Genomic DNA, 12,806 nt, shown 5'->3' on the forward strand with positions numbered 1-12,806 from the left:
CAGCCAGGTCTGATCGACGCATGCACACACACAGGCCAGACCGTCAGCTGTATCCAGCCCAGTCTGATCGACGCATGCACACACACAGGCCAGACAGTCAGCTGTATCCAGCCCAGTCTGATCGACGCATGCACACACACAGGCCAGACCGTCAGCTGTATCCAGCCCAGTCTGATCGACGCATGCACACACACAGGCCAGACAGTCAGCTGTATCCAGCCCAGCCCATAAACAGCCCCTGATTGTTTAGAGTGCTTCTAAACAGACAGCAGGCCAAGGCTAGTAGGAGGTCCAATGGCTGGGCTGCTAGATGCATGGCACCATGGCATATCACCAGGATACAAATATGGAATAGAATGTTGGATTCATGTGTCAACCTTTCAAAAAACGCAGCAACAATGCAGCCACATGGCTCTAAAGGCAGTTAAATCCGAGAGGTGTCTCAGTACTGCACAGTTGAGATGGACTGACAGGGTTTAAACAACATTAAATACACAGAAACAGAGATAGACATGCTTCTAAAACAAGACAAAGACAATATTGTGAAGGATGATCACACATAGCACCTACAGTATAGTGTAGCAATAAAATATGCTTATAGCGGCGGTTTCCCGGATACAAATTAAGCCTAGTCCTGGACTAAAAACCAAACTCAATGGAAAATTTCCATTGAAAGTGCTATATAGTCTAGGACTGTGTCCAGGAAACCAGCCCATAGTGATGCAATAAGAAGACAGAACTGACACCAATCTGATTCAATTACAATCTCCAGGGACAGTTGAGGTCAACTTCCATCACATAACATTATAACATAATTATAACAGTGAAATACAGATGGAGAATGGAATCCCTCTCAGATATTTCATAACCTACTAGACTACTGGGCTGTCCTACTGTATGGATAATTTGACTGGCGCCACCTAGTGGTGTACTCGGCTCTCTACACACACAGACCATGCTTCAGCAGCTCCTTAGAAAATACAATATCATTCTCCCTGCAAGCAGCTCCAGTTGTATTTAAATCTCAGACAGAAAGGTACCTGAAGGAAATAACTATCAGTGGATGTCCCAAATGACATCCTATTCCCTGTATAGTGCTCTACTTTTTACCAGAACCGTATAGGCCCTGGTCAAAAGTAGTGCACTATATAGGGAATGATATTTGGGATGAATAATCTTCACATTTGAATTATGAGGCAAACTAAAAGAGGAAACATCCTATAACCATTAAGTACAGCCTTCAGCAGCAGTGACAGTAGGGAGTCTGGTCTCTAACTCACAGTTTCAAACCTCTCCTACATGCTTAGCTCCAATTCACATTGGGATAATAATGAGTCTTGCTTTGGTGCTACACGTGAGAACATTATTCACATATTTTGTGATATTGTTTTAATTTCATCCAAATGAATCATTATAACCAACCAGCAGTGAATAAGAAGTCAAACTGTATTACAAATTATTTTGGGAAATTCTAATTATTATTGTAAATTAGAAGATCCTTAAACAAACGAATAATTAAGAGGGAGGTAAATTCCATGTGAAACTAAGGTAAGTACACCTGGTGAACACGTGTTAATGGATATGATTATTGTAGAAGACTAACTATGAGGACAACTGTGCAGAATGTATTCTGTACATATAGCCTGCGTTTACACAGGCAGCCCAATTCTGATCTTTTTTTCACTAATTGGTCTATTGACCATTCAGATCAGCTCTGAAAAAGATCTGACGTGAAAAGTCAAAAGATCAATTCGTGAAAAAAAGATCAGAATTGTGCTGCCTGTGTCAAACAACCAATGAGCGGTATGATGAATAGTTTAAAGCACCAATCAGCAGTAGAAACAATAACAATGCGTTGTCCCCGTCCCTGATTAGTTAAAAAGCTGAGGGATGGGGGTGGATAAATGTCCACATAGACAGAGCTATGGATGCAAGGACTGACCATCCACGATATCACAATTATAGTTGTAACCATGTTTTGAAGCTATATCGTTTTTGTTGACATTAACTTTGTTAACAGATATTGCAGTAAAACAAGCCTATATTTTGGGTTCTGATGCGGTGTCACAGTTGAACTAAGCTCATTATGAGGCATTTATAGCATATATTCTTCAATAATCAATGAATCTAACAACTGTTGATTTCCCCTTTACATTCACTTGATTCATTGTGATTAGAAAATTAACTACAACGGCCAGGTTTGTAATTTAGTGGGCTTATTAAGCTACTTGTTTAATAAAACCATGTTAGAAAAGTTCTGTGCTAAAATCTGTCAAATATATTTTTAAAATATAACAAAATTAAGAATGGGTATTTTCTTACAACAAATAAAATAAATATTGTGGGTATTCAATACTACACCGATACTTTTTGGAGACTGACCTGCGAGTCTTCGATCCCTGACATTTTTCCATAGTAGATCCCAGGCTTTCGACGTGGAATCGCGCAGCGTCTCACTGAAACACCGCCGCAGCTTCAGTTTCATCGACTTGCTCTTAGTTGTCATAGTAAATCCGTGAGTCCACCATAATAAATCAAATCCCGGTCCTCATGAACCAATTATTGATTAATTCACCTGGATTTAACACCTGCGCTCGCGGCGATGCTTCCTCGCCTGATTAGTACTGAGTTACTGCCACAGAGTGTAACCATTAATTAACCAGCCATACATTTAACCAACGAACAGATAGATACATGTTCCGTATTAAGTATCCATCTTTGCCAAGTAATTCAGTTAAACGATATTTAACTCACTCCCTAGAAAAGGGTCGACCGGACGATTCGGCAGCCCCCGTGCCGGACAAAGCTAGGAGCAGATGTGTAGCTGTTTGAAGTTTCCACCACGGTGACGGTCAGTCTATATGCATAGACTACACTAGCTGCTCTCGCTCCCTACCTCTATCTTTCACCCCTCCAGTTCCCTCCCTCCCTTCTTCCCTCTCACTCACCAGCCTACTCTCACTTTTACTACACTTAACAGCTTTCACTCTTGTGACTAATAGGGAATGACCATGGAATGTTACAGCAAAATTGGAATTAGGGCTACATCAAAATGGATTCATAAAGATGTTGGGTTTTATGTAAAAATACAATTTAAACAAGCGAGTTAAAATGAAGTGTCTTTTTGTTTCTGATACACAAACCTATCAGAGGTCAAACCCCCCTGAAGGAGAGGAAAGGTAAACCTTATTGACTTTGCTGTGTCAATACTACACCAGACATCATAGTGACTTTGCTGTGTCAATATCACACCAGACATCATAGTGACTTTGCTGTGTCAATATCACACCAGACATTATAGTGACTTTGCTGTGTCAATATCATATTAAGTTCAACTCCAGATATTATTTTGACAGAGGACAGGGAGCAGCAACCGGTTCAGTCTGTAGTAGAGGTCTCCATGTGTCTTCAATAGCTTTCATATACAAAAACATAAACCGCTTTATGGAGATAATGGCCTGGGGGCGCCATGAGTAAACGTACAGTGTAAAAGTAGTGTAATAACTGTCTTATTCCCTGTTCAACCTATGTTTGACGTATCATATAATGTCAACCTAGCTAAACCTCAGCAGGCAGTGATACAGTAATACAATTCTCTCAGATCTATAATACACAACGACCAGCTGAAAACTGACAGACAGCTTCTATAATGGATAGTCCTGACTCCCGACCTGGCCCCTCTCTCTCTCTGCCTCTCTCTCTCTCTCTCCCTCTCTCTCTCTCTCTCTCCCTCTCTCTCTGCCTCTCTCTCTCTCTCTCTCTGCCTCTCTCTATCTCTATCTCTCTCTCTCTGCCTCTCTCTCTCTCTCTGCCTCTCTCTCTCTCTGCCTCTATCTCTCTCTCTCTCTCTGCCTCTCTCTCTCTCTCTCTCTCTCTCTCTCTCTCTCTCTCTCTCTCTCTCTCTCTCTCTCTCTCTCTCTCTCTCTCTCTCTCTCTCTGCCTCTCTCTCTCTCTCTCTCTCCCTCTGCCTCTCTCTCTCTCTGCCTCTCTCTCTCTCTCTGCCTCTCTCTCTCTCTCTATTTTAATTTAAGGGGCTTTATTGGCATGGAAAACATGTTTACATTGCCAAAGAAAGTGAAATAGATAATAAACAAAATTTAAATAAACAGTAAAAAATTAACAGTAAACATTACACTCACAAAAGTTCCAAAAGAATAAAGACATTTCAAATGTCATATTATGTCTATATACAGTGATGTAATGATTTTTTAAATCCAAATTCTTTGAAATATGTGTCTCTAATATGGTCATACATTTGGCAGGAAGTCAGGAAGTGCAGCTCAATTTCCACCTCATTTTGTGGGCAGTGTGCGGCCTTTCTCAATAGCAAGGCTATGCTCACTGAGTCTGAGTTTTTGTTTTCTCACGATTTGTTTGGGTTTAATTGTGTTGCTGTCCTGGGGCTCTGTGGGGCCTGTTTGTGTATGTGAACAGAGCCCCAGGACCAGCTTGCTTAGGGGGTTCTTCTCCAGGTTAATTTCTCTGTAGGTGATTGCTTTGTTATGGAAGGTTTGGAAATCGCTTCCTTTTAGGTGGTTGTAGAATTTCTGGATTTTGATAATTAGTGGGTATCGGCCTAATTCTGCTCTGCATGCATTATTTGGTGTGTTACGTTGTACACAGAGGATATTTTTGCAGAATTCTGCATGCAGAGTCTCAATTTGGTGTTTGTCCCATTTTGTCAATTCTTGGTTGGTGAGCGGACCCCAGACCTCACAACCAAAAAGGGCAATGGGTTCTATAACTGATTCAAGTATTTGTAGCCAGATCCTAATTGGTATGTCACATTTTATGTTCCTTTTGATGGCATAGAAGCCCTTCTTGCCTTGTCTCTCAGATCGTTCACAGCTTTGTGGAAGTTACCTGTGGCGCTGATGTTTAGGCCAAGGTATGTATAGTTTTTTGTGCTCTAGGGCAACGGTGTCTAGATGGAATTTGTATTCGTGGTCCTGGCAACTGGACCTTTTTTTGAACACTAATATTTTTGTCTTACTGAGATTTACTGTCAGGGCCCAGGTCTGACAGAATCTGTGCAGAAGATCTAGGTGCTGCTTTAGGCCTTCCTTGGTTGAGGCACCAGATCATCAGCAAACAGTAGACATATGACTTCAGATTCTAGTAGGGTGAGGCCGGGTGCTGCAGACTGTTCTAGTGCCCTCGCCAATTCGTTGATATATATGTTGAAGAGGGTGGGGCTTAAGCTGCATCCCTGTCTCACCCGCCGGCCTTGTGGAAAGAAATATGTGCGTTTTTTGCCCATTTTAACCGCACACTTGTTGTTTGTGTACATGGATTTTATAATGTCGTATATTTTTCCCCCAACACCATTTTCCATCAATTTCTATAGCAGGCCTTCATGCCAAATTTGGTCAAAAGCTTTTTTGAAATCAACAAAGCATGAGAAGACTTTGCCTTTGTTTTGGTTTGTTAGATTGTCAATTGGGGTGTGCAGGGTGAATACGTGGTCTGTCGTACTGTAATTTGGCAAAAACCTAATTTGACATTTGCTCAGTACATTGTTTTCTCGTACATTGAAATGTACGAGTCTGCTGTTAATGATAATGCAGAGGATTTTTCCAAGGTTGCTGTTCACGCAAATCGCATGGTAGTTTTTGGGCTCAACTTTGTCTCCACTCTCTCTTTCTCCCTCTCTCCGTGTCCAGCTGGGATAACATTACTTAATTTCTACCAGGACATTCACTGCTCATTGCTCTGCCCTGGTATAGGGTTCAGGCTGATTGACACTGCAGGGTCAGTTCCAGTCTATATCTTACTGGAGAACAACACACTGCAGGGTCAGCACCAGGCTATATCATACTGGAGAACAACACACTGCAGGATCAGCACCAGGATATATCTTACTAGAGAACAACACACTGCAGGGTCAGCACCAGGCTATATCATAATGGAGAACAACACACTGCAGGGTCAGCACCAGGATATATCTTACTAGAGAACAAACACACTGCAGGATCAGCACCAGTCTATATCTTACTAGAGAACAACACACTGAAGGGTCAGCACCAGGCTATATCATAATGGAGAACAACACACTGAAGGGTCAGCACCAGGCTATATCATACTGGAGAACAACACACTGAAGGATCAGCACCAGGCTATATCATACTGGAGAACAACACAATGCAGGGTCAGCACCAGGCTATATCATACTGGAGAACAACACAATGCAGGGTCAGCACCAGGCTATATCATACTGGAGAACAACACACTGAAGGGTCAGCACCAGGCTATATCATACTGGATAACAACACACTGCAGAGTCAGCACCAGGCTATATCATACTGGAGAACAACACACTGAAGGGTCAGCACCAGGCTATATCATACTGGAGAACAACACACTGAAGGGTCAGCACCAGGCTATATCATACTGGAGAACAACACACTGAAGGGTCAGCACCAGGCTATATCATACTGGAGAACAACACAATGCAGGGTCAGCACCAGGCTATATCATACTGGAGAACAACTCACTGCAGAGTCAGCACCAGGCTATATCATACTGGAGAACAACACACTGAAGGGTCAGCACCAGGCTATATCATACTGGAGAACAACACACTGAAGGGTGAGCACCAGGCTATATCTTCCTGGAGAACAACACACTGCAGGATCAGCACCAGGCTATATCATACTGGAGAACAACACACTGAAGGATCAGCACCAGGCTATATCTTACCAGAGAACAACACACTGCAGGATCAGCACCAGGATATATCTTACTAGAGAACAACACACTGCAGGGTCAGCACCAGGCTATATCTTACTAGAGAACAACACACTGTTGCTCTCTCTTTAAAGCCTAATAACTGTGCAATGCATGGAACTCCTCAGCAGTGACCTGCTTGTTACTATTTTCCGCTCCACTTGTTCAGGCCCCATTGGGCAGAATGCCGCCTGCAGGAACACACACACACACATGCACAAACTGAATTGACCCCAACCTTGGTTTGAAACTCTCTACCACCCAGAACAAAGGTAGTTGTTATCTCTGTAGAATATTATGGGTAGACTGAGACAGAGAGCGATAGTAGGGGTGGGGGGAGTGAGGGAAGCAGGGAGGGAGGAAGATGCAGAGAGAGGAAATATCAATCATCAGGAACAGAGCTTCCCCCTCTCCCCTCATCTTCTCTCTGACTCTCTGAATGTTTGTTTTGGACAGGCCATTTCACAAACCACTCACTTCTCATCTCGTTGAGAAACTGTCAACTTCTCAGAGAGCTAGTTTACTTCTTTGCTCTCTCTCTCTTTCTCCATCTCTCTTTCTCTCTCTCTCATGTTTGCATTGTTATGTGTGTGTGTGTGTGTGTGTGTGTGTGTGTGTGTGTGTGTGTGTGTGTGTGTGCGTGTGCGTGTGCGTCTGCGTCTGCGTGCATGTGTGTGTGTGCGTATGCGTGAGTGCGTGTGTGTGTGTGTTCGGAATGTTGTCCGATCGGCACGGTGGGAAAATCCCAGATGTGGGGAAGCTGATTTTGCTCTGTGATTGGATGATGAGGTCCCATACCACGCCCCCTCAATAGTCGGGGGGATTACACTCCCATCCAAATGGAAACAAGACGCACAAGGGAACTCACACGCCCCCAACTCCCCCCTCACCCCGCTCTTACAGGCCCGTCTCAGTCATGCACTACACATTTCCTGAACATATATTCCCAAGATGCTATTTTTCCAGAGGAGCAACTTGTAGTCTGTATGTAGGTTTAGATGAGGAATTAGGGGTTAGAGAGTAGGAGCAGGGTTCTCCAGAGAGAGCCTACACACACACAAACACACACACAGACTCACACATACCATTGGTTTTGATATTGTATTAGGATCCCCATTAGCAGCAGCTACTTTTCCTGGGATCCACACAAAACATGAACAGTATGACAGAACCATCTAAAGTCAGACTGCTGCTAAAGTATGTCACTTTTAGTCGTACTAGACTGTAATAGACTGTTAGTTTCAGGATTGTAATAGTGACTTTGAGTGACCACTCAAAGGCCTAGAAAGTGGCCTGAAGAGAGAGAGAGTGTAACTGGCAAGCCAAGCTAACATGACTATTATTTCTTCACTGTTAAACAAGCGGAGAATGACATGGCATGTAATGTTGTCAAGCCTGAATCTGTTAAGGCTCTGTTAGCCACTATAATCCATGGGAACCCATTTACTGTCTGCACCACCTGGCTTCTATTAGCACTGAACCCCCCCACCCCCCTATCCCAACGCACGCACGCAGACGCACATATGCAGCATACACACACACCTATGCACGCACGGACACTCACACGGACAAAGAGAATGAGACGGAAGAGGAAAGGGGGTGGATTGATAATGTTTTGTGAAGGATAGATTACATACAGTACCAGCCAAAACTTTGGACACACCTACTCATTCAAGGGTTTTTCTTTATTTTTACTATTTTCTACATTGTAGAATAATAGTGAAGACATCAAAACTATGAAAAAACACATATGGAATCATGTAGTAACCAAAAAAGTGTTAAACAATTCAACATATATTTTATATTTCAGATTCTTCAAAGTAGCCACCCTTTTCCTTGATGACAGCTTTGCACACTCTTGGAATTCTCTTAACCAGCTTCACCTGGAATGCTTTTCCAACAGTCTTGAAGGAGTTCCCACATATGCTGAGCACTTGTTGGCTGCTTTGCCTTCACTCTGTGGTCCAACTCATTCCAACTCAAACCATCTCAATTGGGTTGAGGTCGGGAGATTGTGGAGGCCAGGTCATTTGATGCAGCACTCCATCACTCTCCTTCTTGGTCAAATAGCCCTTACACAGCCTGGATGTGTGTTTTATGTAAATGTCCTGTTGAAAAACAAATGATAGTCCCACTAAGTGCAAACCAGATGGAATAGCGTATAGCTGCAGAATGCTGTGGTAGCCATGCTGGTTAAGTGTGCCTTGAATTCTAAATAAATCACCTACAGTGTCACCAGCAAATCACCCCCACACCATCACACCTCCTCCTTCATGCTTCACGGTGGGAACCACACACCTGTTCACGTACTCTGGAACCAAAAATCTCAAATTTGGACTCATCAGACCAAAGGACAGATTTACACCATTCTAATGTCCATCGCTTGTGTTTCTTGGGCCAAGCACGTCACTTCTTCTTATTTTTGTCCTTTAGTAGTGGTCTGTGAAGCATTTATTCGAGCTGCAATTTCTGAGGCTGGTAACTCCAATGAACTTATCCACTGCAGGTAACTTTGGGTCTTCCTTTCCTGTGGTAGTCCTCATGAGAGCTAGTTTCATCATTGCGCTTGATGGTTTTTCCAACTGCACTTTAAGAAACTTTCAATGTTCTTGAAAATTTCCGGATTGACTAAAATATATTTTTTGTTTGTTTAACACTTTTTTTGGTTACTACATGATTCCATATGTGTCATTTCATAGTGTTGATGTCTTCACAATTATTCTACAATATCAAACCCTGGAATGAGTAGGGCTGTCCAAACTTTTTACTGGTACTGTAGGTTTGGTCATTCATTCTTATAATGATGTGGATTTCCTGGCCATGCTCATGGTTTTATCCAGGATAGGAGTCATCAGAAGTAATGTGGCATTTCAAATGACAAAAGCTTAAATACAATGTTACTAATGAAGGTTTCTAGTTGTAGTTTGAAGTAGTTCCTCACATCTTCTCCCAGGCCTAATGAAGAATAGTCTCTCTAATAACTGCATATTTAGGAGAGAGTCTTTTTAAAACTTCAGACATTTTTTCTTCTTCTATCAAACAGTCTGGCTGGTCTGTGGACTCAGGAAACCACAAGTTATTTTCCATCTTTCCCTGTGTGGAATGTTTCATGCTCTGGTCAGGAGGAGTTCTTTATAAAGCTACACATGACGACTGGCTAGTAAATATAACACATGATGTCATAGATCGAACCGTGCTGGCCAATGAGAGGAGGGGGAGTGAATAACAGTATAATGACATGGAAACAGGTTTTCCAGGAGTTCCAAGTTCTGAGTGTAGCCACTACTGACACATCAACACAGTCCAGACCTGCTGTCTATTATAGTATTTTAAGGTCGCTAAATGGATCAAAATGCTGAATGTCCTGGTCACATTCCATGGAAAACACAAACGAGCGCACACAGTGCCTTTACTGAATATAGGCCACCTTGGAGAGAACCCCTGTTTTCTATTGAGGCCACAGCAACAATATCTTCATCCAGTCGGGGATCCTTCACCCACTTCACCCATTACACTCAATTCTCCTATGTAGGGCACTACTTTTAACCATGGCCCATATGGCTCTGGTCAAAAGTAGTGCACTATGTAGGGAATATGTCATGTATTTCTGTATAGAATCTATAGATCTGTCCTGACATCTCTGTACCAGATCTGTTGCAGGTCATCTTCTCCGACCGGGCCTGGTGAGTACCAGCTATCACTTTACTCCCCAACCACCCTCACTCACACACACCCTCTACGAGACTTCCCCTCACCTACTCCACCTCGGTCCTCTTCACCCTCTGTCCCCCTCATGACCTTGACTGAAACCATACATAGATGTGACCATGAACACATCAGTAAGATAGGGACTGTCTGAGTTCAACATGCTCGCCCTCAGACTAAGTTCTGCCTCTGTTCTGTTTACGGTTCTACAGGTGATACCCCATTCTCCCTCATCATCAATACTGTGTGTGTGTGTGTGTGTGTGTGTGTGTGTGTGTGTGTGTGTGTGTGTGTGTGTGTGTGTGTGTGTGTGTGTGTGTGTGTGTGTGTGTGTGTGTGTGTGTGTGTGTGTGTGTGTGTGTGTGTGTGTGTGTGTGTGTGTGTGACAGCCTGGGAGCGTTCTAGTAAAATAGTAGAGAGGCTGCAGTTGTCTAAGGTCACTGGCAGAGGGCAAAGAGGGTGAGAAAGGAGAGAGGAGAAAAGGGTTGAGTGTGGAAGAGCAAGAGAGAGGTTGGGGAGAGATGGAGAGGGGGAGAGGGCGAGAAAGAAAGAGTGAGAGAAGGAGAGAGAGGGAAGACGGAAGAGGCCTAGGTTTGGGAAGGCAGCTGGGAGCGATGTGATGTGCCTATGGTGGAACAGAGATGAGTCAAACAAAGACAGAAAGACAAATCTTCTGGATGATTACCAGCAGCCTGGCCTGGAGTTATATAACAGGCACTGGTGCGTCATCTGGACCCAGGACCCATAGCAGTGATTTAGAATACTGTATATACTGACTGAGCCAGCACAGACCTCGTTTCACACCAAGATGAATGATCACACTGACTACAGCCATGTTATGGGAGTCTGGGGAGAAGAAACAGCTTGGCAGAATGCAGAACTTCACAGCAGTATTATTCCACATTATCTCTGATAATCTCTGATTATCTTATTTAACCTTTATTAAAGACGGCCTACCAAAAGGCAAAAGACCTCCTTAGGGGACGGGGTCTGGGATTAAAAATACAAAATAAAATGAAAATATAGGACAAAACACACATCACAACAAGAGAGACACCACAACAACATAGCATGGCAGCAACACATAACAACACAACATGGTAGCAATACAACATGGCAGCAGCACAACATGGTAGCAGCACAAAACATGGTACAAACATTATTGGGCACAGACAATAGCACAAAGGGCAAGAAGGTAGAGACAACAACACATCACGCGAAGCAGCCACAACCGTCAGTAAGAGTGTCCATGATTGAGTCTTTGAATGAAGGGATGGAGATAAAACTGTCCAGTTTGAGTGTTTATTGCAGCTCGTTCCAGTCGTTAGCTGCAGTGAACTGAAAAGAGGAGCAACCCAGGGATGTTTGTGCTTTGGGGACTTTTAACAGAATGTGACTGGCAGAATGGGTGTTGAATGTGGAGGATGAGGGCTGTAGTAGGTATCTCAGATAGGGGGGGTGAGGCCTAATTTTCTAATGTTCCTGTTCTAGTGTTCCCTAGTGTTCTAGGAATGGTCCCTGTGGCAGCATCGATTGACTACACTCAGCTTCAGCCAAGTTCATATTAATGGTGCAGAACTCTATAGTAAATCCCATATAAACAAAACAGGACAGTTAGCATCTATTTGATTAAGAAACCTCAAAAAGGGGCCTAAGGTCTAAGGCACTGCATCGCAGTGTTGCGGCATCACTACAGACTGGGGTTCAATCCCAGGCTGTGTCATCACCGGCCGTGTTTCGTCCGACACGTTGGTTCGGCTGGGTTACGCGAGCGGGTGTTAAGAAGCGCGTTTTGGCGGGTCGTGTTTCGGAAGACGCGTGACTCGACCTTCGCCTCTCCCGAGCCTGTTGGGGAGTAAAATTACAACAACAAAAAAATATAATAACAGAAACCTCAAAAATATTATGTCTATTCACAACTATTCGCTATTTATGACTAAACCAAGGTATGATGATCTCACGTGAGGATGACATGTTGGGGGTGTAATCATGTAGTGCATGATGATGAGGACTGGTTAACCAGTGAGTCAGTACTCTGTAGAGTTGATCAAAGCAGCAGCCTGACAGGAGAGTCAATAGATCCTCAAGTCCTTATTATAACAAGGTGAAATTGAAGCGTGAAGAGGAAATAAACTAAAGAAGAAAGCCAGTTGTACAAAGAGTCTTAAAGACGTGTCTTTTTTCCTGGTGAGGGAAGTCAGCCAGGTTGTTGGATGCTTTGCCCTGGAGTCATTCACAGAGAGGTGTGAGGAACGCAGTGTCTTAATAACCGAATGGAGCCTTCAGACACGGAGTGTCTTATTAAGAGAATGAACCCTTTCCACACAGCTCTTCCTTTGTTTTCACAGAACCACAGAATAACTGGCTTTAGATTG

At 43.3% G+C, this 12,806-nt stretch overlaps 1 protein-coding gene across 4 annotated transcripts in view; it reads right to left on the reverse strand.

Moving 5' to 3' along the window:
- Positions 1-12,806, reverse strand: part of LOC139547936 (stAR-related lipid transfer protein 13-like) — a 135,079-nt gene that overhangs the window by 43,541 nt on the left and 78,732 nt on the right. The window contains exon 1 of one of the 4 annotated variants that reach the window (XM_071357148.1): positions 2,383-2,842. The exons of the other annotated variants lie outside the window; for them this stretch is intronic. Within the exon in view, the coding sequence (XP_071213249.1) occupies positions 2,383-2,506 (124 nt within the window). The 5' untranslated portion in view covers positions 2,507-2,842. Of the gene's footprint in view, positions 1-2,382; positions 2,843-12,806 lie in introns of those variants that run through there. 4 annotated transcript variants of the gene reach the window in all.

The sequence above is a fragment of the Salvelinus alpinus genome, chromosome 21 (assembly GCF_045679555.1).
Source record: "Salvelinus alpinus chromosome 21, SLU_Salpinus.1, whole genome shotgun sequence".
Classification (NCBI taxonomy): domain Eukaryota; kingdom Metazoa; phylum Chordata; class Actinopteri; order Salmoniformes; family Salmonidae; genus Salvelinus; species Salvelinus alpinus.